We start from the raw sequence: 26,786 nt of genomic DNA on the forward strand, positions 1-26,786 counted from the left end.
CACACACAGATCAAAAGTTCTGGTTAGGAATCTGTCATATCCTTTGGGATAGGGCCTAGACCCTCCCCCATGTGTCTAGGCTGAGGGAGTATCCCTCTATGTGAAATGAACTCCCAAAGTCCATTCCTATGCTAGGGATACATACTGATCTACTGCAAGAGGCCCCATAGATTTCCTGAGGTCTCCTCACTGACACCCACATTCATGGGATCTGGATCAGTTCCATGCTGGTTTCCCAGTGATCAATCTGGGGGCCAAGAGCTCCCCCTTGTTCAGGTCAGCTGTTTCTTTGGGTTTCACCAACCTAATGACAGACTCCGAATAGTTCCCCCATGGAAGGCCTCACTCTCCCTGGGGAGCTGATGGGATAAGTAGGCTGTTAGTGGAGAGCAGAGGAGGAGGGGAGGGAGAGGGAACTAGGATTGACACGTAAAACAATCTTGTTTCTAATTTAAATAAAAAAAATGGAGAAAAAAAGTTCTGGTTAGAGGAGAGGCTCAGGGGTAGAACACATACTTAATATGTACTGGGCCTCAACTCCACTAAAAAAAAAAAGGAGGGGATGACACCAAAGGGCAAAGGATAATCTGGTAATTGTGCCGCATTTACTAGCTACAGTTTAATCTAGACCTAGTATTGTTCTAAGCATAAAGTACATCTATTTCCTATGTTTATTATAATTATCTACAAATGAGACTTATTAATCATAGTTATACTAAAGTCATTTAGAAGCCAATATACACACATCTTATAAAGACTACCTTATAATAGAAGAGTGAACAGAGCTTCATATATTAAATTCATTAATCAAGACTGGTGAAGACTTCACTTAATCCAAGACTTCCTTAGAGGGCACTTCTTATTTCTTTTGAAAATACATAGCTGAGTGTGGTGGTGCACACTGTAGTCCCAGTATGCAAATCCTCAAGTCTGAGGGCAATCTGGTCTACATAATGAGTTCCAGAATAGCCAGGTCTACACAGTAAAACAGACCTTGTTGGGATTTTTTTTTCTGTTTGTTTGTTTTTAGAAGGAGCACTTCACAATTTTGTTGTCTAGTAATTTCTGCTACAAGAGTTACTCAAGCCAGGCATGGTGGTGCATACCTGTCATCCTAGTACTGGGGAGACACAGGCAGAGGCATCAGGAGTTCAAGGCAATCCTGGGCTGGAGTGAAACCCTAAGACAAAATAATAATAGTAATAATAATGCAAACTAAATATATTCAAGGTAACCTACACAGCTACATAAAATGCCACAAAAATGAATAGGCAAACACATCTGTTGAATCATAATGGCAACAGTATGTTAAACACATGGGAGCTACAAAAATAAAGCATGATCCTAGCTTTTAGAATGTCAGTAATTTGAGTCTTATTCCAAGTCAGCCACTGTTACACCTTTATTCTAGTAGTTCCTCTTTTCTTCAAGTATGCATATATTGTGAAATAATCACTACTATTTCAATAGTTCTTATCCTGCCACACAACTACAATCACCTGACTGAGTATTTAGAACTGATGTCCAACACCCCTGCCCCCAACCAAAACATCAAACTTTAGCAGGCGCGTCCAACCTTTTGACATTGCAACACAATGCGGTCACCTACAAAGTTCATACTCAAAAATTGTGCAATTCAGTTACCACAAGCATCTTCCCCACAAGAACACATAATTTTACAGTAAATTTACAAATTTGTGATGGGTTTCACTCACAGCTACTCTGGGCAATGGGTTGGACATACCTGCTGGTTGAAATAGCAGCAGATTAAGGCACAGACACTGTGCCAAAGATAAAACAACAGTTAATATGACTTCCATAATGAAATCTACTACCTAACAGGGGAACAGACTTGCAATTTGTGGGAAAGAAAATGAAAGCTTTAAAAAAAAGAAAAAAAGCTATAGTTAAGAGTTTTCTCATAGGTTTTTTGTTGTTGTAAAATTTTTTCATTTTATGTGTATGGGTGTTTTGCCTGTATGTATATCTGTGATGTCTGTGCACCATGCGTGTGCCTGGTGCCTATGGAAGCCAGGAGAAGGCAGATCCCTGGAAGCTGTAAACCACCATGTAGGTTCCAGGAATTGAGAATGGGTCCTTTGGAAAGGCAACAAATGCTATGAGCCAATGAGTCATCTTTCCAGTCCCTTGTCATAGGTTTTTATAGAAAGGGCAAAAACACAACCTCAAAATAAAATAAAATAAAATAAATTTAGGTCTATGGAGATGACTTAGTTGGTAAAGTACGTGCAATGCAAACATGAAGACCTAATCCCCAGAACCCACTTAAAATGGACGGGGATGGGAAGCGAGAAATGGCTCAGGAGCCATTAAGAGCACTAGCTGCTTTTCCAGAAGAGGAGGGTTCAATTTAAGCCCCTATATAGCTGCTCACAACTTTAATTCCAGTCTCAGAGGCTCCGACACCTTCTTCTAGCCTATTCTGCACAGACAAATACAGGCAAAACACCCAAACACATAAAATAAACTAGAGCTGAGGATGTAGCTCAGTTGGTAGAGTACTCGCCTAGTATCCATTAAGCCCAAGTTCAATATTCAGCACCCACATGGTGATTCATAATCATCTGTCAACCTAGTTCCAGGGGATCCAATGGCCTCTTTGGCCTCCAAGAGTACCAGACACACAATTGGTACACAGACAAACACACAAGCAAAATACCCAATGCACATTAAAACTAACAACAAATCGTTAAGTAAACTAATTAATAAATCTCCCATTTTTGTTTTTTGAAAAGTGTAAAAACAGTCCACTAGCATTAGTTTACATTTCAGAGCAAATCATCTGCAATTCAAAGCAGGAATAAAAGTGTAGCAGTTTCTATAGCATTTTGGTCTCAGTGTTCAAAGGCAGTGCTGACAACAGGACTGACTATATGAGTGGGTCTCTGTGTTAGAAAACTAAAAGTAGCTCTTTTCTACAATGTATTACGAAGTTGTTCTTGACTTTACCACAGCACACATGGTCATTGCAGACTGTAAATGGATTGTGGCTCCATATCTCCACCTCACAGACCGCCAATATCTGTAATCAAAAGGAGCCATACCATCCTTCCAGAGCATCAGTATCCATCTGCCTCTATTTCTGTTCCCAAGCATCCCCTGAGCTTGCCTGAATTGCATAAAAAAAAAAAAAAAGGAACTAATCTAAAAGAAAATTTGGCTTCCTTGTTCCTACTACAAAATTCTCTTTAATACATAAAAATGTGAAGGGAAGCCGGGCATTGGTGTTGCACGCCTTTAATCCCAGCACTTGGAAGGCAGAGGCAGGTGGATTTCTGTGAGTTCGAGGCCAGCCTGGTCTTCAAAGAGAGTTCCAGGACAGTCTCTAAACCTTCAGAGAAACCCTGTCTGGAAAAACAAAAACAAACCAAAAAAAAAAAAAAAAATGTGAAGGAAAAATATAGAGTAGGATCTTTGTGTCAGAAAACAAAGCTACTTTGTCAATGAATGAAACAGTAACAACAAAGTTTAGGGCACAGATGGAGAAACATTCAAGTGTGCAAGTTTTCGAGTGACAGCTCCCATTTCCAAAACATGCTAATTATGCCACTATGAAGTTAACTTGAAATAATTTCTGGGGAAGATTGTATCTTTGAAAACTGCCTGTAAGAAAAGAACATAAATCAAAAAACAAACAAACAAAAAAAGAAAGAAAACAGACCTACCAGTTTACAATCACAGGAAATTGCCAGACTTTGGTGTTGCATGCCTTTAATCCCAGCACTCAGGAGGCAGAGCCAGGCAGATCTCTGTGAGTTCGAAGCCAGCCTGGTCTACAGAGTGAGTTCCAGAACAGGCTCCAAAGCAATACAGAGAAACCCTGTCTTGAAAAACCAAAAAGGAAAAAAACAAAAACAAACAAACAAAAACCCACCAATCACAGGAAATTTGCTATATGCTTAAATGCTAAAGAAGAATTTAAAAAATATAACTGAGAAAATGCCCTTAAGTCTTCATTAGCATCTCATATTTTCTGCAATATAACAAAACAACTATTTGACATAATTACTTCTGAAGCTATCAGCAACATAACATTCATCAGTTCAGTGACATTACATGTTTCCAAGTATCCCCATCTCCTCCAGCAGGTGGTGGTGGAACCTTTATCCAAAAGGCATCTAGTAGCCCAAATTCTTTTATAAATTGAAATAAAATATGAAAATAGGATGTCTTCAGTGTCTTTAATCTATTGAATAGAATTAATAATAAAATTTACACCTAACTTAGCATTTTACTCTTTAAAAAGCATTTTCAAGCCAGGTGTAGGGGACCTGGGATCAAAAGTTTAAAATGCATCAATCTTATTTGTGACAACTGTCTCCATGATCTGATCACCTTCCAAAGACTATGTGCCCCTTAATGCAATCACTCAGAGGTTTAGGTTTCAACAGATGAATTTTAGAGCAGAAACAAGAATTCAGACCACAGCACTTACTGAAGCAAATATATTTAATATTCAAGAATTTACACACATTTATATCCTTCCTTTGATTTCACTTTTAAGAAGTCTTTTATAACATGATAAAAAAAAAAAACTACCCTAAACTTCCCTTTCCCATTAACCTCACTGTTAACTATGATCTTTGTCAAGAAAACCTAAATATAGTAAGATCTATCATCTATATACAACTCAAAATTACATAGTTTTGTAAACAAAGCTACAAAGGACAATACAGACATAGTTTGGGGGAAGCACAGGACAGGGTTTCACTATGTAGCCCCAGCTGTCTATGGCTTCTGAGTGCTGGAATTAATGGTGTGCATTACCATACCTGGCCAGATACATCTCCATCAATGACTATGGAAAGAGGTTCTAATTGTTTACACTGTGCTAGCTGAACCCACAATTTTCAAACTTAAAGCTAATTCCTTGTATCTAATTTTAGTTTGGCAATCATGAAATGTTCCTATAATTCTCAGAATTCATCCAAGATCCTTGTTGAAAGGATAATAAGGTTCATAACTTAGATGAGAACATATTCATGAAATTTAAATGCAACATAAAAGTGTGTGTCAGTCATTAATATTAGACAAAATATTTATGAAATTTTGAATTATTCTTTCTATGCAAAATAGAAATAACTATAATTTATAAGCATCCTCCTTGGTAAACTTGATGAAAAGAAAGCATATGCTGCCAGGTGGTGGTGGCACATCCCTTTAATCCCAAAGCACTCGGGAGGTAGAGGCTATCATATCTCACTGAGTTCCAGGCCAGCCTGATCTATAGAGTGATTTCCTAGACAACCAAAGCTATCTATACAGAGAAACTGCCTCAAAATAAATAAATAAATAAATAAATAAATAAATAAATAAATAGATAGTATATATTGTCTCACGACTTTTTTTTTTCTTTTTTCTTTTTTTCTTTTTCTTTTTTTTTTTTTGAGACAGGGTTTTTCTCTGTGTAGCTTTGGAACCTGACCTGGAACTTGCTTTGTAGACCAGTATGGCCTTGAACTCAGAAATCTGCATGCCTCTGCCTTCTGAATGCTGGGATGAAAGGCGTGCTCCACCACTGCCTGGCTTTGTCTCACTTCTTAACCGCTACAGTATTTCAGAAGCAATAACATTGGAAAACTGATGTCTTTGTAATCACTAAATCTAATATTTGACAGGAAAAAGTGGCTTATAACTATTAATAGTACTAATATAAAACTTCTAAAAAAAACTTTTACGCAATAACCAATATACTACTCCTTTTGACACCAAAAGCAATTTTGAAAGAATTATTTACATGGACAGGAGTCAGGTATCAGTAAGTCTGCCTACCTTAAGGAAATTCACATTGACACTGTCAAACTGTGCTCTTCTTGCTTTGGATGTGCCCATGTGGTAACCAAGCGTATGAGTATCAAGTCCACACCAGGACTTAGTAATAAGTAAGAAATGACTGAATCTCAATTTTTAAAATTAAAACTATATATTGCTTCCTAGCTCCAAATCTGAGTCATCTAAGAGCAATGCTATACAGTTGGACCTCAAAATCTGGGCTGTGCGTGTGAGAATTCAAACCACAATATATTGAAAATAACAGAAAAATAAAATTCTATCTAACATAAACATGTACAAACTTTTTCCTTGTCATGGTATATTAACTATACAGCATGCATATCGTATTAGGCATTATAAAAATCTACAAATGGCTATAAGTAATCAATAATTTAATATTGGAAAGGGGCTGGATAGATAGGAGGATCACTGGAGGAGGAGGCCCTCAATCTAGTTCCAGGTTCAGTAGAAGACCATCTCAAAGAAATAAGGCTAAGAGTGATAAAGCAGAACAATAAACATCCTCCTCTGCCCACAGTGAACACAAACACAGGTGTGTGCATTTCCACACAGCTGAGCAAAACAAGAAAGAATAAAGTCACACATGGCTTTAAAAAGGAAAAAAAAATCAAGAATTAAATCTTGCCATCAAAAACATAGTTAAGTCCAGGGATTTACAGTCTTTGCTGCATATACTATTCTGTACTTGTCAACAATTTCTTCACACCTATATATGCTTCTACACAACCTCAAGATGGCAACATTATGAAGTTCTATTACATAAAAGCAAAAGTGTATAAACAACCTGTGGTGGCGCAAGTTTTTAATTCCAGCACTCAAGAGGCAGAGGAAGAGGCAGGAGGAGCTCCATAAGTTTGAGGCCAGCCTGGTCTACATAGCAAGTTCCAAGCCAGCCAGTGCTACGCACTGATACCATGCCTCAAAAAAAAAAAAAGTAAAAATGTATAAACACTTTACAAACAACCAAGCAGAACAAAATAATTAAAATAAGGAAGTATGGACTTCAGGTTATGCAATGCCAAGTTTCACTGAGAAAAACAAGTTTCTGGTGCAAAACTATATATAGATAAAAGCAATTTATACCTAGATCTGGTGACAGACACCTATTTCACTCAGCACTTTGGAGGTGGAGTCAGGAAGATTAGAAATTCATGACCATTCTTAACCACATTAACACCCTATCTCAAATAAATAAGCAAACAGAAGGTCAAAGAATACATGTTGCATAATAAGAACTAGTATGTAGGGCTGGAGAGCTGACTCAGCAGTTAAGAGCACTGGCTGCTCTTCCAGAGGACCCAGGTTCAACTCCTGGCACCCACATGGCAGCTCACAAAGGTCTGTAACTCACAGTTCCAGGGGATCCAACACACTCACATACATACAGGCAAAACACCAATGCACATAAAAATAAATAGCCAGGCGTTGGTGGCACACGCCTTTAATGCCAGCACTCGGGAGGCAGAGGCAGGTGGGTCTCTGTGAGTTCAAGACCAGCCTGTTCTACAAGGGCTAGTTCCAGGACAGCCTCCAAAGCCACAGAGAAACCGTGTCTCGAAAAAAAAACTAATAAATAATGTTTTTTCTGGTGTTTTTTGTTTTTTTTGTTGTTGTTGTTTTGAGACGAAGTCTTACTATATAGCTTGGCCTGGAATTGGTTATGTAAAACAGGCTGGCCACAACTCATAGAGATCTGACAGTCTGTCTCCTAAGTGCTGGAATTATAAATCATGAGAAACCATTGGGCCTGGGAACATCTGCTAGCCTTGAAAGGATCCATGAGCAAGTCAACAAATTTTAGGTTTGACATAAGAATACTAAACAAAAGCAAATAAAACAACAAATATTATTTCCAGGGAAAATATGAGCTAATAAGTAATCATAGCTTACTATATAACGGTTGGGTGTGAATTACATAAACATATTCCATACACATGGTCATAAGGTAAGCACTGAATATTTAAACTAAAACTACCATGCCACTATTGCTAAAGAAGGAAGTAGCACAGAGTGAAGAGAAATGAAAGCTACACTCTTATGCTTCTAAGTGATAAGTCAACAGAAAATACCTCAACTGAATAGAAACAATATCAAACACCAAAGTTCAACTATGAAATTGTCTCCTCAGAAGGGACAGGAAAATGCCAAAGGAGGAATAGAAAACTGATTCTTTTTTTTTTTTTTTTTTTTTTTTTTTGGTTTTTCGAACAGGGTTTCTCTGTGTAGCTTTGGAGCCTATCCTGGCACTCGCTCTGGAGACCAGGCTGGCCTCGAACTCACAGAGATCCGCCTGCCTCTGCCTCCCAAGTGCTGGGATTAAAGGCGTGTGCCACCAACGCCCAGCAGAAAACTGATTCTTATTTTAAAAAAATTATTACCACTGTATGTGTCTGTGTATGATAGGGAAGGGGGCATGTCCTAGAGTGCCTAAGGAGATCAGGTGACAACTCTATGGAGTTGGTTCTCTCCTTCCACTTTACATGGAATCTAGAGCTAAAACTCAGGTCACCCAGCATGCACTGCTATACTTTTACTCACAGACCCATCCTAGTAGCTCTCATTTAACAAATCTTATTAAAGCTTTTTAATATTTTACATATACATATAAAACTGAATAAAAGTATTAGTCATCAAGATAGCCCCGTGGCTTTAAAGGCATCTATTGCCAAATCTGAGAACCTTGAGTTTAATGCCCAGAACCCACATGGTGTAAAGGAGAGAACTGACTCCCAAACAAGTTGTTCTCTGATGGTCAAACATGTGCTGAGGCACAGGTACACAAATCCACCCCCACACATGAAGCAAATAAAATGTAATTTTAAAAACAGTGTTTTGGAGCACATGCCTTTAATCCCAGCACTCAGGAGGCAGGAGGCAATCTCCCTGAGATTAAGGTCAGTCTGGTCTACAGAGCTAGTTCCAGGACTGCCAGAGCTACACACACACTCTATTACAAAAAAACCCAAAAAGTTTAAAACTAAACTCTCAAAAATTAACCTCTATCTGACTTCTCTGTAGAATGAAGATTAGCATAGTATTTTTCAAATCTTCATGGGACTATTAAGAATTCCTTAAGGAAAAGTTTAAAACATCTTAAATCCTTCAGATAAGTCCTTATACACTAGTCCTTTATACACTATCAAATAGTTCTATAAACTCAGATTGAAAAGAATATTTTAAACTTTTTGAAGTTTTTCATTTATATTTGAAAACTATAATTAATAAGTTTACATACAAAGAATTCATTTCTCAACCTGAAAAATGTTAGCCTTAAAACTTTTAAGTCCATGGGGCTGGAGAGATGGCTGAGGTTAAGAGTGCCGACTGCTCTTCCAGAGGTCCTGAGTTCAAGCCCCAGCAACCACCTGGTGGCTCACAACCATCCGTTATGAGATCTGGTGCCCTCTTCTGGTGTGCAGATATACATGGAAGTAGAATGTTGTATACAAAGTAAATAAATAAAAATCTAAAAAACAAAACAAAACAACAACAACAACAAAACTTTTAAGTCCAGGCTGGAGCGATGGCTTAGTGGTTAAGAGCACTGACTGTTCTTTCCTGAGATCCTGAGTTCAATTCCCAGAAACCACATGGTGGATCACAACCACCTTGAATGAGACCTGGTGCCCTCTGCTGGCATGTAGGCAGAAGACTATATACATAATAAATAAATAAAATCTTTAAAAAAACATGGTGCTAGAGAGATGGCTCAGAGGTTAAGAGCACTGGCTGCTCTTCCAGAGGTCCTGAGTTCAATTCTCAGCAACCACATGGTAGCTCACAACCATCTATAATGAGATCCGGTGCCCTCTTCTGGTGCTCAGACATATATACAGGTAGGATGCTGTATACGTAAAAATTAATCTTTAAAAAAATTTGCCGGGCAGTGGTGGCGCACGCCTTTGATCCCAGCACTGGGGGGCAGAGGCAGGCTGATCTCTGTGAGTTCAAGACCAGCCTGGTCTACAAGAGCTAGTTCCAAGACAGGCTCCAAAGCCACAGAGAAACCCTGTCTCGAACTCCCCCACCTCAAAAAAAATTTAAGTTCAGCCAGGGATGGTGGCTCACAACTCTCAGGAGGCAGAAGCAGGAAGATCTCTGTGAGTCAGAGGCCATTCCGGTCTCCACAGTGAGTTCCAGGCCAGCCAAGGATACATATGAGAGACCCTGTCTAAAACAAACAAAAAACCAAGTCTCTATAATTTTATAAAGGGAATACAATCCCACTGAAATAACAAAAACAATACAAAAACAACCAAAAAAAACCTACCAAATACATAACTGAAAAAAAAAAAAACAACTTTCTTAAAGGGGGGGCAGAATTCATTCTGTAATGTGCTTGTCAGCAAGCACGAGGACGAGGACCTGTGTTCAATTTCCAGAACCCATGATAATAAGCCCAATGCTATGGGATGGCATAGGCTTATAAACCCACCACTGGGGAGATGAAGACAGGTAGTCAGTGAGTAACTCTACCTCAAAAATCAAAGTAAAGGGCAAGCATTACTCAATGTGCCCACTCACAAGACTGGTGGAAGAATGGAACTGATTCCTGCAAGCTGTCCTCTATATTCTGCACATACACAGGTAGCACACACATACAAACAAATAAATATAATTTTAAAATAAAAAGGGAACAGCCCAACAAACATGAATATGCAGCCAAGAAACTTGATAATGATCAGTCTGAATTGAATATAAAGAGAGATTTGAAAAAAAATAACTTGAGCATAGGAATGCTGCATTGCTGCTTTTCCAGAGACTCTTAGTATACAGCCAGAGGAACTTAGTAAAAGGTATATTGATATAAGTGAGATCTGTGGTTAGAGCAAAAGGAAGGTAGGAAAGAGAATGAAGGTGACAAAAGGTGCAGTGCTGGCACAAACAACATTAAAGGAACTCTCTCAAGTATTTTGCAACACTGAAAGTGAAAATGAGACAATCTAAGGAGCTTGGTACAAGAGAGATGGCTCACTGATTAAGAGTACTGGCTGCTCTTCCAGAGGAACTGGTTTGATTTCCAGCACCCAAAACAGTCTGTAACTCCAGTTCTAGGGTGTCTGACACCTTCTTCTGGCCTCCTCAGGCATCAGGCACACACATGGTGCACATACACACATGCAAGCAAAGCATCCATACATATAAAATAAAAACAGAAAAATTCATCTTAGAAGCTAATCCAAATATAGGAAGGTGCATGGTAATTCATCAAGATAAAAAAAATACATATTATTTTAGGCTTCAAGATATGGTAACTCAGTCTCAGTACTGGGGAAACTGAAAGATATTATGTGTTCCAGGACAGCCTGGGCCACACAATGAGACCTTGCCTTAAGAAACAAAACAAAACAAAACAAAAAAAACAAAACAACAACAAAACCCCAAGCACTATTTACACCATTCAACATTTTTTTTAAATAAAACACTTTAATTCTGATATTTTCAAGTACATTATACTCTAAAAATAATATTAAAATATTAACTTCCCTATACATTTGTAACCATTCTTAATGCTTTCCAAAACTTTTAGAAGTCAATATAGGATAATAGTAATTGTCCTCTTGATCATTATAACTTTGAATAGCCTCAGATTACAAGATCCCTTATTCAATCACATACTACTATGCAATCAATAACTGACTAAATAATATAAATGATTTTAATTATTATTTTACTTGCTTTGTGTATGTGTGTGCTATAGCACATAGGTAAATCAGAAGACAATTTTAGAGAATCAGTTCTCTCATTCCACTGTGTGGGTCCCAGAAAACAAATGCAGGTCTTCAGGCTTGGCAGCAGATATTTTTCCCATTGAACATCTCATGGCCCAATTTTGTTGTGATTGAGACAGAATCACAGATTGGCCTCAAACACTAGATCTTCCTGTCTCAGCTTCCCAATACTGTAATTTCAAATTACCACCAAACTTGGAGAACTACTCTTAGCCAAGCATAGTGGCACACACCTTTAATCCTAGCACTTGGAGGCAAAGGCTGGCGGAGTTCTGTGATTTCGAGGCCAGCCTGGTCTATCCAGTGAATTCCAGGACATCTAGGACTGTTACATAGAAACCCTTCTCAAAACAAACAAACAAAAAAATCCTTTTAACTTCCATATAGTCTCTAAACCAGTAACACATTGGTCTTTACAACAAATGAATTAACAATGGCTAATTTCAGAATTCATGAAAGATATAGGATAAAAACTAGATGCTATCATGTGTGTACATTCACAAAAATAAATATAAGGCTGTCTTTTGGGGAGGAGGGGTGATTTTGGTTTTTTATTGATACAGAGTCTTACAATATGGTCCCAGGCAAGTCACAAAACAACAAAACCTTACCTCCTGGGGTTGGAAAAATGGTTCAAAACTTAGGAACACTGGCTGCTCCTGCAGAGGACCAGGGTTCAATTCCCAGGACCCACATGTTGCCTCACAACTGTCTGTAACTACAGTCCCAGGGGACCCAACATCCTCTTTGGTCTTCATGTGTACCAGAGACACACACAGCTCAAGGCCATACATGTTGGCAGGCTATCCATACACAAAACAAAAAAAAGTTACCTCTTACACACCTTTTCCAGAAAGGTGTGTAAATTCAAGTAAATTCTAGTCAGGTGGTGGTAGCTCATGCCTTTAATCCCAGCACTCGGGAGGCAGAGGCAGGCAGATCTCTGTGAGTTCGAGGCCAGCCTGGTCTTCAGAGCGAGAGCCAGGATAGGCTCCAAAGCTACACAGAGAAACCCTGTCTCGAAAACACCAAAAAAAAAAAAATAAAATAAAATAAAAAATAAATAAAAAAAGCCTTAAGTAAAGAAAGAGGACAGCAGCACAATAAATGTATCATTTTGAATTACAAAGGCAGGCTGGAGAGATGGCTCAGTGGTTAAGAGCACTGACTGTTCTTTCAGAGGACGCAGCACCCATATGGCAGCTCTACAACTGTCTGTAACTTCAGGATCCAACACCCTCACACAGACTTACATGCAGACAAAACACCAATGCACATTTTAAAAAAAAAATTAAAAAAACTGAACTACACAGACCAAATTAAGAAATGGAGCTAGAGAATACTGTCTGCTCTTTCAGAGGTCCTGAGTTCAATTTCCAGAACCCAAATGGTGGCTCACAACAATCTATAACTGCAATCTCATGGGATCAGATGGCCTCTTCTGGTGTGCAGATAGATGTACATGCAGACAGAATATTCATATACATAAACTAAATAACTCTAAAAAAAAAAAAAAAAAAACTGGCCTGGAGAGATGGCTCAACAGTTAAGAGGGCTGACTGCTCTTCCAGAGGACCTGGGCTCAATTCCCAGAACCTACATGGCAGCTAACAAAGGTATATAACTCCAAGATCTGACACCCTCACACATACATACAGGCAAAACACCGGTGTACATAAAATAAGAATAAAAAAATTATTTAAAAAAAAAACACATACCGCTGAGCAGTGGTGGCACACACCTTTAATCCCAGCACTTGAGAGGCTGAGGCAGGAGGATCTCTGTGAATTTGAGACCAGCCTGGTCTACAGATCCAGTTCCAGGACAGCCTCCAAAGCCAGAGAAACCCTATCTTGAAAACAAAACAAAACAACAACCACAAAAAAAAAAAAAAAACCCACACCTTTAAACCCCAGAGAGAGAAATGTGTCTGTGAGTTCAAGGCCAGCCTGGTCTACATAGAGATATAAAGAGTTCCAGGACTGCTAGAGCTACATAGAAAAAAATGTCTGTCTCAAAGAAATAATATCAAACAACCCAGAAGAATTCTCATCATTTATTTTTAAAAAGGGAGAAAGTGCAGAAGTCTAATGTCATCCTCAAAGAGGCCATCTTGGGTGAAATGAAACCATGTTTCAAAACGAATGAGAATTACAAAAGTAAACTGCCTTTCCTATCTGACAATGACAAATGCAAACGCAACAAGCCAGAACTACACTCTAAGAACAAAAAAAAAACCATGTGACTAGGGCTTATAAATGAAAGGGAAAGTAGTAGGGCCAAAAGTGGCAATGAACACCTTTACTCCCAGCACTCAGAAGGCAGAGGCAGGAAGATCTCTTTGAGTTCAAGATCAGCCTACTATACAAGTTTCAGGTCAGCCATGGTTACAAAGTAAGACTATGTCTCAAAAATACATACATAAAATAAGGGGGGGGAAGGGTACAAATAGGTTAGAGTTTCAAGCAGAATAATTTGGGGCCTTATAGATTATAAGGGGTACATTTTCTCCCCTAAATAACAAACAGGCTTTAAATAAAGGATTTATGACCTGGCATTGTGGTGCAAGACTTTTATCCCAGCACTGAAGCAGAATTCAAAACTGGGATACACAGCAAGACCCTATCTTTATAAAGAAAAAAAAATGGCAGGAGGAAAGGAATTACAAGATTTTAAGAGCATAATGGTTATTGTATACTTTACCAAAACAGTGACAGCTAGGACTAGAGCATTGGTAGAGGTAGGAAAGCTGGGCAGAAATTAACAGACAGGACACCAAATGAGCAAGATGACAAGATGAGCAGGGATGAACTAAAGATGAGTGTGTCTATATTTTGGCCATAAACAACAGGGTGGGGACTGTGGTACCATTTATAGTCATGATTAAGGCTAAAAGAGGCCTTTTTTGTTTGTTTTGTGTGTGTTTTTCAAGACAGAGTTTCTCTAGCTTTGGAGCCTGTCCTACAACTCCCTCTGTAGACCAGGCTGGCCTCTGCCTCCTGAGTACTGGAATTAAAGATGTGTACCATGTGTACCACCACTGCCCAGCAAAAGAGGCCTATTTTAATAAAAGTATCCTTTCCACAAAGGAAATTTCTCCAGAACCTTTCAAACTTTATTATCAAAAGTCAACCATAGTGAATATTAAAAGGCTTATTCTGCCAGACATCATGACATACACCAGTAATACCATACTTCAGAAGGTTCAGGCAAGAGAACAGCAATTTCAAAGGTAGCCCAGGCAACTTAGTGAAAGCCTGTCTCAAAAAGCAAACGCTGGGATGTAACTCAGTGGTAGAGCACTTGCCCAGATCTGAAAGGTCAAGTTCAATCCTATCACACCACAAAAAAATAAAATTAAAAAGCTTTTTCACAGATATAACTAAACAACCACCTTCTTTACAGAAATGGAAAAGCTATAAAACCTCCACTGTAAAACCTCATTTTAGTATGCTTTTTGTTTAAAAGCAATTTAGTATCCAGAAACCCAAAACACATGTTACACAAAACCACTGATAAACTTGGAAGTTTCATATTAGTGATTATTAAATTCTAATAAAGAAAAGTGTTAGGCCAGGCGATGGTGGCACACAACTTTAGTCCCAGCACTCAGGAGGCAGAGGAGGGCCATCTCTGTGAGTTTGAGACCAGCCTGATCTACTGAGCGAGTTCCAGGATAGGCTCCAAAGCTTCAGAGAAACCCTATCTCGAAAAACCAAAAAAAAAAAAAAAAAAAAAAAAAAAGTGTTAACAGCAGAGCTTGAATGCTGGTTATTTCTGAACACATAGGATAGGTCTTAGAACATTCTTAGAACATTTATGCCTCTAATTATAATACTACATATTAAAGAACCCAGCTTTATTAGGCTTCTGTGTCAATAATTAACTACCTACCACTAACCGTAAATACCCACACAGATTGGCATTCAGAAAATGGATGGAATAGTTCAATCAATACACAAATACCAGAGGCCGAAATGTCAAAAGCAGGAGCATAAATTAGCCATGAAAAGAGAAATCATGCTTCCTAGATACAATATAAAAAAACTGCCAGTCTCACCTTGTTTTTAAATACCAATATAAACCATGAAACTGTTGTCTGAAACAGAATCTTGTTTATATGAGCCAAGCTGACCTTGAAATTGGTACCTTCTGCCCAAGCCTCCTGAGTGCTATTATAGGTCTGTACCACATCTGATGGTCAAACCACCAACTTATAATCTACAAGTAAAAATCCCTTGACCATTGTAGCTACTTAACATTACAACTTCCAAACTGCCAGTACTTATCTCTACTTCTACAGTGATAGCAGATTTTCTATGGTTACCTCAATGATAATAATTATAAATTCCTTAACTTCTCTTGTGATCTAGTGCCAAAAATCTCCCATTTTCCTGAGATAGTGTCTGGCTATTGGTCAGGTATCACAGTCCCAACTCTAAACTGCCCATCATTTTGAAAGCCATCCTGAGTGCTACCACTGCAAAACCTCACTAAACTCTAAGACAGACAAGAAATACTACCGTTTTATCACAGGTAGTGTCAATCTAGTGAAATTTTAGTATTAACATGGAGAAGTTTGACAAGCAAAATCTTAGCTGGAACTTCAACTACTGCATGCTTAGTTGGAACTTCCAACTATTCCAAGTTAAGGTATTTTTACTTGCAGTTTAGAAGTTGGTGGTTTGAATCCCAAGTGTAGTGGTATAGACAATCTAGACAGATGCTAAATCATTCTGTCTACAAATACCACCTCTAAGAGACTAGGAAAGTAAATTCTTTAACAAGTAACTATCAAGCACATATCAGGAAATGAGTACAATGCAGGGGTGCTTCCATCATCATGGCCACTCACCCACATTCTACATTTCTATAGTACTCACGGCATTAATATTTGAAATAAAGATACTACATCAAGCCAGGCAGTGATGGCACATGCCTTTAATTCCAGATCTCAGGACGCAGAAGCAGGCAGCTCTCTGCCTTCAGAGTGAGTTCTAGGAAAGCCACAACTACAGAAAAACCCAGTCTCAAAAGAAGAAAGAAAGAAAGAGGGGGGGAGAGGGGAAGGAAGCTCGGAAGGAAGCTCAGAAGGAAACTCAGAAGGAAGGAAGGAAGGAACAAACGAACAAACTATATTAACAGTTTATAAATAAGATATGCAAATATTATTTAATGGCTATGTACATTATTAAATATCACAAATTATAACCAAATGAAGGCTCTGATGTTTTATTCCCACTCCTTATGGATATTCTGCATATCTATCTTAGTGAAAATTACTGACCCAGGCTATTTGATCCTACAGAGAATGACTTAGTTAGCTGTTTTCTCTGTGCCTTATTTTTAGCCAGAGCTTAGTTTAAGAAACTTTTTTTTAATTGAATGGATGAGCAAAGAAACATTAAAATGTGACTGTGCTGAGCAATCTTTCCTGGATAGGTGTAGCTGCACACCTCCATCAAAGAAGCAAACCATAAATGAATACAATACAGAGATCAATAGATCAAGAGGAGTCCAATCCCAATGTATACATCACAGCTTCTGCATCCATGGCTCAGGAACCACAAGGAAGAGGGACTGGAAAGACTCTAAGTGCAAAAATACCAGCAAGTCTGCTATCAAACAATCTCTCCTAGAAATGGCTGCACCAACAAGACCAGAACAATGGTTATACCAATGGACATGTTAACTCGGAAGGGAGAAAATTGCACAGGGTCCTGCCCCACGCAATCCCTAGACAAAGAACTACAGGTAACTAATGATTACTGGGAGGAGAATTAGCCTCTCCCAGGAATAAGCCCTTTTACTGGTTCAATGAAGAGTGGTCAGCTCTGAAACCATACACATACAAACAACAACAAAAAAGATTCAGCAGGATATACATTAGTTCATATGCATGCATATACATACCACATATACACAACAATAATAATCAAAGAAAGAGACTATGAACCTTAAAGTGAAGGGAATATGTGAGGGCTGGAAGGAGGAAAAGGAGGGAAGAAAATGATATAATTCTATTTCAACTAAAAACATATTTAAGCCAGGCAGTGGTTTCACATGCCTTTAATCCCAGCATTTAGGAGGCAGAGGCAAGCAGATATCTGAGTTCAAGGCAAGCCCAGTCTTCGGAGTGAGTTCCAGAGCAGTCAGGGCTACAAAGAGAAACCCGTCTCAAAAAACATATTTAAAAAATAAATAACTAGGCTGGAAAGGTGGCTCAGAGGGTAAGAGCACTGATTGTTCTTCCAGAAGTCCTGAGTTCAATTCCCGGCAACCACATGGTGGCTCATAACCATCTATGAGATTTGGTGCCCTCTTCTGACATGCAGGTAGAACACTGTATAATAAATAAATAAAACAAATCTTTAAAATAAATAAATAACTACCAGAAGGTAGTAGCACACATCTTTAATCCCAGCACTTGGATGGCAGAGACAGATGAATCTCTGTGAGTTCGAGGCCATCCTGGTCTACAAAGCAAGTTCCAGGACAGGTTCCAAAGCTACACAGAGAAACCCTGTCTTAAAAAACCAAAAATATATAAATAAGTAAAATAATAATTACTTTCATAGGTTGTTGTAAAAAAAAAATCCACATCTATGTGTAGTGGCTTTTACCTATAATCCTAGCACTCAGGAGGTTGAGTCAGGAAGACCAAAAGCTAGAGGCCAGTGTTGACATAATATATTCAAGTCCAGTCTGCACTACATCAACTCTATATCAAAAAAGACAGAGCCAGAAAAGTAGCTCAAGGGTAGAACCCTGCCTACATACATAAAGAGCTAGGTTAGAGTCCCAGCACTGAGAAAGAAAGGACTGAGAAATTAATATATTATAGAGTCAAGAACATTTTAAATCTATCAATCCTTGATAAAAAGGGAGAGAAAGCATAACCCTGTTTCTACAATGATGAAAAAAAGGAGGTGCAGAGAAGAAATAATTAGAGATAATGTTTAACTTTGCTTTGAATTCTAAAATGTTTGTCGTCCAACTTTTCTTTGAGACAGGGTCTCTCTTGAAGCCCTGGCTGGCCTAGAACTCACTATGTGGACCAGCTGTGGCCTCAAACTCACAGAGATCTGCTGTTTTTGCTTCCTGAGTTCTGAGATTAGTCGTGTGCCACTATGTCAATCCTCATCCAACATTTTTTTAAACGTTGTGGTCTGAGGGCTTAGAATTTATTTTTAAGAATATATAAGCTTTGCTGGGCAGTGGTGACACACGCCTTTAGTCCCAGCACTTAGAAGGCAGAGGCAGGCTGATCTCTGTTGAGTTTGAGGCCATAGCTGTTATAGTATATATAACATATAGTAAGTTCCAGGACAGCCAGGGCTACATAGAGACCTCTATGTAGTCTTGTTTATTACCAAGGTATTTACTATACAAGCTGAAAAAAAAAAAAAAGCTACCACTAACACATCTTCCCAAATATGTTTACAGGTACATACTTTCAGAAAAGTAAAAGTTAAAATAATTGGCAGTCTGGCCAAAATAGGATATAAACCTAAAATTCATCCTAATTTCTAGCACCTCAAACATAAACTAGACTGCCCTTTCACTCAGGTCCAGTGTTATCTGTCACTAACACAACACTGCATTTCAAGGTCCCACTTTGCTAGATAAACTGCCTGAAATTTCTGGTTTGTTGTAACACAATAGACTACTTTTATAATGCTGTGAAATTATCGATAAGCAGTAGATAGTGCTCAATCATTTAAATTAAAGTCAAAGGGTCAAATAGTTCTACCATGTTTGTTTTTTCTTTTCTTTTGTCTGGCTTTTTTGTTTCCGGTTTTTGGGTTTTTTTGTTTTGTTTTGTTTTGTTTTGTTTTCTGGCTTTTCAAGACAGGGTTTCTCCGGGTAGCCCTAGCTATCCTGGAACTTGCTCTGAGATCAGGCTGGCCTCAAACTCACACCTGCCTCTTCCTTAGAACGCTGAGATTTAAGGTGTGCGCCACCACTGCCCAGCCGAAGCTGGTTTTTTACTTACCAATCCTATCTGCCCCAACTTACCTTAAACAAAGTAAACAGATAAATAAAATTGATGCAGGTATTCCACACCTATTTAATTTACTCAGGCACCTCCAAAAGGTTTCCAAACCATCCTATAGACCCAGAAAAGGCTCTATAAAATCTTCCTTTCTGTAGCTTAACTTGAAGTCTGACGTCTAATTTAAGTGAACAGTAAGTATCCTGTTTTAAACATACCCTGTTTACACTTAGACTTTATCAACTTGCTTCTCTTTTGGTTTAATATCCCTGTAGCAAAACTGACAAACACATTCAAACACCCTTTATTAAGACTATATATACTTTACTACTTCAAATACCCATTTTATATCCACAAACATGCTTCATAACAAATTAAATGAAAACCTCTCACCAGGTCATTTTTAAACATACCAACTTCAGTTACATCTTAAAACATACAATCTTGCTGGACATGGTAGCCCATACCTTTAAACGCAGCACTTGGGAGGCAGAGGCAGGAGAATATCTCTGAATTCAAGGCCAGCCTGGTCTACAAAGTGAGTTCCAGAACAGCCAGGGCTACACATAAAAAAGCCCTGTCTCAAAAAACAAGAAAACACAATGTACAATCTTTACTTGATATAAAACAAATCATCAAGAGCTGGAATAAAGTTTAATTTTAGAATTTCTTAACACCAGGTATATCACTGGTATTCACACCCTTAAACTGAGAAACACTTCTGAACCTTGCAGCTGTAAATCAATCTGAATGTGCCCTATTTCATGCCATGTAAGCCATTGACTAATTGCCCCCAGACCTGTCAAGCTCAACAGCATTCAGGAAATGACTGGTCTACTCGGGTTGGAAATACATCAAGAATTTGGAATATTTCTCATATTGAAACAGGGAGAAAAAGTTCAGCTAAGATTGTGCCTAAGAACAATCATCATGCTGTTGGGAGAGGGAGACACCACTAAAAGGCTTATTTTTGTTATCTGCTCAGTCCAAAATTGATGCAACTACAATTCTCTAATATATTATCTATTTATTAGGTAGTGGGTCCAGTGAACTCATAATTTTCCTTGCATATGACCTAGCTCTCACTTCTATATTCTCACTTTAAAATGTCTTTTCGTCATATTTTCATTTTCTATCCCAAGCTACGAAAACCACCTGGCGCATGGCTGATTTTTTTTTTTTTTTTTTTTGTCTTAGAAATCTGTTAACAATAATGTCTGGCCTCTAATCTGCTTAATGTTTTTAACTTCTTACCAAGAAAATCCATTAAATGTCGAAAATAAATGCAAGCACCACACAAACACACACTCAAATCTCAGTCATGAAAAATTAAGTCACATTCCGGCCACAAACTGTGCAAGAAACTTCCAGTTAGCATGAGCTTTAGTGATCACAGACAACAGTATCAAGAGTAAGTGGTAGGTAGGGGGTTGGGGCTGTTAACAACACAGTGTGAATCAGAGCCAATAGCAGCAGCAGCAGCAGCAGCAGCAGCAGGCTAAGACTGACAGCAAGGCCAGTCTCTGAAGGGAGATGTTACACAGTATCACAATGCTGGATTTCTGAATGCCATTTTAGGGGAGCGAGAGGGTAAGAACTGGGCACTAAACCCGTCTGATGAATGTCCGAGGAGAGGAAACCTAAGACAAGGTCTTATGGCAACACCAGCTGTCTAGTCTCGTCTCACCTTAAACACAACTTCATTTCGGGTCTTTCTTAATCAAAGTCAACCGCTGAAGGGGTGAGAGGTGGCAGGAAGGAGTAAATGGAAGGATAGTCATCGCCCTCAGCAGAGCGGCAAAGACCTTGGGAAAAACCAAAGGTTCCCTAATAGGAAAAGACTTCCAGAAGCAAAAACAACGCTCTGCAGCCGCCTTCTCTTCTCCAGCCAAAGCTGTTAGGAACCAGATTAGGATTTTTTTTTTTTTAATGAAAGAGTGATAGGAGAAAATGGCACTGAAGGATGAGTGGGGGGCCTGGAAGGGAGGACTGAACCATCCAACAAGGGATGGATAAGGCTTCCCTGGACTTAGACGAGATAACAACGCCACCAGAGCGCATCGAATGGCCAGCCAGCGCCCGGTACCCCCGTCACTGAGAAGGCTTCGCCCCCTCCCCTAGCGCCCCAATTCCCAAACACCGCTCCCCCCTCCACCTCCCTGCCCTCAATATTCCCACGGCTGGCCTCCCGTCCTCCGCCAGGCACCCTACGCCCCAGCCGACCCTGCCTGTCCTCCCTCCGGGCCACCCACCCCCGGGCGCCCGGCGCTGGCCTCCCGGCAGCTGGCTCGACCCCTCCCCCTCACCTCTCCTCAGAGCCTCCTCGTAGCTGAGGAATCCGATCCGTGACTCCTTGGCGCCCATGCTCCCTTCATCCCCTCGGCCGGGGGTCGGAGCCTGGTTTCGCCCCCACCCCCCTCCCGCCTTCTTCGCGGCGTCGCCGGCTGACGGTGTCGGCGTCCCCGGCCCCCTCCTCCCCCAACACTAACAAGTGCGGCTCCTGCCCCGGCGACTCCTCCCGACCGCCGCCGCCGCTGCCGCCGCCGCCGCCTCCTCCATGCCGAGTCACGTGACCCGCTCCCACCCCGCCCCCTTCCCCTCCCTCCTACTCCCCTTCTCTTCTCTCTCCTCCCTTCGCTTCTCTCCTCACTCCTCCTCTCCTCCCCCCTCCCGCCAGCCCCGCCGTGGGTCACCTGACCCGAGGCCCCGGACAGTTCCGGGTAATGGCCGCCCGGGGCCACGCTCCGCCCCACCCCACGCTAACAGCGCGCGGGAGCGCAGGGGCGGGGCGATCACGCCGAACGTAACGCGTCATCTTCGTCTTCCGGCCAATCGTAGGCCTCGAATCCCGCCGCGGCGCACTGCCGGAGAGGAGGGCAGTGACTTCCGGGGCGTCCGAGGACGGTTCTTCCCGCCCCCACGCCCTGGCGTCTGACGGGCGGGGCCGGAGCGATGACGGTTGGCGCTGCGGTGGCCGAGACCCACCTTGGAAGACTCGGGGAGTGTTAGGCAGCCGGGCTCTGAGGAAAGCGGTGCGGGAGACAAAGCAGCGGGCGGCCGGGGAGCCCCTGATGTTCAGGGGGGTTTGGGCATAAGGGGAAAACAAGACTCTCAAGGCTTCTCTGAGAAGATATTGTGTATTTCCTCTTAGTAGATGGACCCTGATGACAGGGCAGCGAACCGTGTCACAAAATTGAGTATTTTCTTTTCTGCGCCTTCCCGTTCTCCGGAACCGGCTGCCTTCGTTTATCTTTTCACGGCCTTAGGCCCAGCCACTGCGTCGGCCCACCTCCTTCCCGCTGAACCTGACCCCCCCCCCACACACACACACACATTTTTAAGCCCCCCCCCCCGCCTTGGATGTGTTGCATTGGTTGGGTTGGATTGGATTTAGATACTTAAGGTTCTTTGTAGCCCATGATGGCCTCGAACTTAGCGATTCGCATGCCTCAGCCTCCCTTGTACTGACTGGTTCCACAAAGAGCGCCACCGCACCCTGCCTGCCTCCTTCATGTACAAGTTACTTATGTTGCTTCTGCCCAACACTTGCCCTCAAGAAATGAGACAGCTCAAGACAGAGTAGCTTGCTTAAAAAGAATATTATGTATTGTTTAAACTGTGAATTCAGTAACATTGAGTGCATTTACATCGTTACGAAACCTTAGCACTTCAGGACAACTTCAACTAGCAGAGAACTGAAACATTCAACAGTAATGTTTGTCTTTCCTCACAACAGTTCATGGCAACCACCATAAATCAAACCACATTTCTGTGACTGGCCTATTTCACTTAATGTGGTCTCGTTATGTTGTAGCATGTTAGGTTTTCCCATAAGGTCCAGCAATTCCAAAAGAATGTCTTCAAAGGGATGTGTGAATGTCTTCAAAGGGATCTGTTGTGCACTGAATTTTGTAGCAATATTTTTTGTAGCAATATGCAATAGTCAAAATGTTAAAACACCCAGGAGGTCCTGGAGCATGCCTTTAATCCCAGAATTTCAGAGGCAGAGGCTGGTGGATCTCTTATAAATTTGAGGCCAACAAGGTTTACAGAGCTAGTTCCAGGACAGCCAAGGCTACCCAGAGAAACCCTGTCTCAAAAAAAAAAAAAAAAAAGCAAATGTCATTAAGTTAGTAAAAATGTAGTGTATAAATACAATGGAATTTTTTTATTCCTTTTGAGGGGGTGAGAAATTCTTACATAACAGCTGGGACTTGGTGGCCTTCCTCCTGCTTCTGCCTCCAGATACTATAAACATATGCCCTACACCTAGTTCCCATTTCCTTTCATTTTGATTCTAGTTTGTGTCTTCACCATGGAAGTCGTAAGATGAAGCATTTCAATAAGGAAACAACATTGAAAAAATAACTATTTGGATTAGAGTAGACTCAAGGTGCCAATTAGGTAATTTAGGGATTTCAGTTCCTGAAGCCGACTGATTGTCACATGCCCTGCCAGAGAAAGGTGTTTCTCTACTTACCTTTCCTGGTGGACCAGATCAACAGCACGGACGAATTAGTCACAGCACTGCCCTTTCCAGTTCTGAGGCAGTTCATTTAAGACCTGAGATTAGCTGTATTACTAAAAGCCCATGGATCAGGAGGTTAGGGATATATTCCAAACCCTTTAATTTCCATGTCATCAGTTCAGTGTGTCTTCAGACAAAACAATTCAGTCACCCTGAAAAGTATGAGTTCTGAATTAGGTATTGTTTTTTGAGAGTTTTTTGTTGTTTTGTTGGTTTTTCAAGACAGAGTTTCTCTGCTTTGGAGCCTGCCCTGGAACTCGATCTGTAGACCAGGCTTGGGCCTCAAATTCACAGAGATTCACCTGCCTCTGCCTCCTGAGTGCTGGGATTAAAGGTGTGAACCACCAACGCCCGGCCTTGAATTAGGTTATTCTAAAGGAAAAAAGTCTAAGCAAGATTTCAGCTTCGAGGAACAACAAAAAAAAAAAACCTTAAAAGTTCAGATGCAAGATACAGTATGCGTTATTACTTTTCCAAATAGTATGTTGTTTGAGGTTTTTTTGTTTGTTTTGTTTTTGAGACAGAGATTCTCTGTAGCTTTGGAACCTGTCATGGAACCCACTCTGTAGACCAGGCTGGTCTCAAACTCACAGAGATCCACCTGCTTCTGCCTCTCCAGTGCTGAGATTAAACTCATGCACCACCGTCCGGCCTAGTTGATTTACAGTGGATTTGAAGCAAATTATTTTCTTCCCTTGTGGCACTGTCCCACTTAAAGCTGGGATGGCTGTTGGAATTTGTCTCATGATTATCACAAAAATATCAGGGAAAACTAGATTTAAAACCTACTAAATTTTAAGTATTGCTATCACACAGGAAAGAATCACAAAATTCAAGGCCAATCTGGTTTACATAGCAATGCCCTGCCCCAAAACAATATATAAAAAAGGTTTTGTTCTTAAGTTTCAGGCCTGGCTTCCCCCTAGGATCATAAAAAATGTTTCATTCCATCACAGAGTTCATCATGGATTAAACCCTCCTAAAAATTAGGAATTAAGATAGCAAAGTATGAAGTACTATTCCTCCTTTGTCTGAGTTAAATTATGCATATTATTGAAGAAAGCAGTGAGAAGGATAGTTATGTCTGATGAGAATTTTAAATGTTAAGCTGAGATAAGAACCTGCCTCTGGTTTGTATCACAAGCCATGCAACCAAATGTTAAACATCTCCCTATTACTCAAAATTGATACAATACTTATGTTTGGTGATGCAGAAAATGTAAAGTCTACTTGTCATTACACTGAAAGAATTCTATCAATCATTTAGCTTCTTCAGTTTCACTTAATTCATTGAAGATTTGGACAGTTACCTCACTTTAAGCATTAGGTTGTACTTAGGAAACCATTACATTAGCTGTAATTACTTGCCTGTGAAGTTTATCCATACAAAGGTTGAAAGCATGGGAGGTTAGTATGTTATTTCTGCTTCTGAGAGGGCAATCTAAATGACAATGACAGTGTTCCTTAGTTTGTATTCCTAGACAAATGACATAAGAGGAGGTCAGAGTCATTTTAGTTCTTGCCAAAGAAGCATAGCTACTCTAGAGATAAACTAATATGATAACTAATGAGGGATAGAGCAGCACCTAATCTGGAGTAATTTGACTGCCATAAGAAGAGGCCAATGCTTTATGAAGTCTGACTATCCAGTAAGTGAATTGATTTTCAGTATTATGGACTTGTTACCTTATAGTTTACACAATTTGAAGATGAAGACATGTGTATTATATTTGCAGTACATCACTTTAAGCTATTTATCTCTAAATCTTTTCTACCCAGTGTGGTAGCACACACTTTCAACCCAAGAGGCAAAAACATGCAGAACTCCAAGTTTCAGGCCAGCCAGGGATAAATGGCAAGAACTTGTCTCCAAAAAATTTGTTTTCAATTGGTACTCCTCAAGTGTCTACAATGTAAACTCTCTGCTTCACCCAGTCTCACTCCCTATAGATGCTTTTATACTGTGTTTTCCAAGTATATAATATTGTATTCTTTTTTCTTTCTTTCTTTTTTTTTTGGTTTTTTTCAAGATAGGGTTTCCCTGTGGCTTTGGAAATATTGTATTCTTTTACATACAACTTTCATAGTCTATATACTGAACTTCTGAGTTTTTTTTGTTTGTTTGTTAGTTTTTTAGTTTATCGAGACAGGGTTTCTCCTGGTTGTCCTGGAATTCACTTTGTAGACCAGGCTAGCCTTGAGCTCACAGAGATCCACCTGCCTCTGCCTCCTAAGTGCTGGGATTAAAGGTGTGAGACACCACCACCCCTGGAACTTTGTGTTTTTTATGTCATCCATTCCTGTATCAGGCTTTTTCTACAAAATCATCCTAATTCTTTTATATTTTAATTCTAAAATTAACATTTATAAATTAACATTTATAAATAACATAACATTTATAAAATGCCAGTGCATGCATTTTGTTTTTCTAATTATCTTTCCTTTCTAGACTCTGAATCTCTTTCTTGATCAGTAATTATTCTGCTGTGGAATACGCCACACCTGTAAAATCCCAACACATGATAGGTCAAGGTAGGAGGATTGGGAGTTTAAGGTCATACTTAGCTACATATCCAGTTCTAGTTCTGCCTGTGGTATATTAGAACTTATCTCAAAAAACAAACAGTAAAAACCAGTTAATTATCTGATACTCAAGAACTTCCTAACAAGTTCTGGAACCTAGAGAGATGGCACCATGGTTAAAAGCACTTCTTAC

At 40.0% G+C, this 26,786-nt stretch overlaps 1 protein-coding gene across 1 annotated transcript in view; it reads right to left on the reverse strand.

The window, feature by feature from the left end:
* Usp32 (ubiquitin specific peptidase 32) overlaps window positions 1–21,998 on the reverse strand; it is a 122,016-nt gene extending 100,018 nt beyond the window's left edge. Inside the window, exon 1 of the mRNA XM_027426392.2 lies at window positions 21,849–21,998. Within this exon, the coding sequence (XP_027282193.1) occupies window positions 21,849–21,906 (58 nt within the window). The 5' untranslated portion in view covers window positions 21,907–21,998. The remainder of the gene's footprint in view (window positions 1–21,848) is intronic.
* Window positions 21,999–26,786: the final 4,788 nt, after the last annotated feature.

This window comes from Cricetulus griseus, chromosome 7 (assembly GCF_003668045.3).
Source record: "Cricetulus griseus strain 17A/GY chromosome 7, alternate assembly CriGri-PICRH-1.0, whole genome shotgun sequence".
Classification (NCBI taxonomy): Eukaryota; Metazoa; Chordata; class Mammalia; order Rodentia; family Cricetidae; genus Cricetulus; species Cricetulus griseus.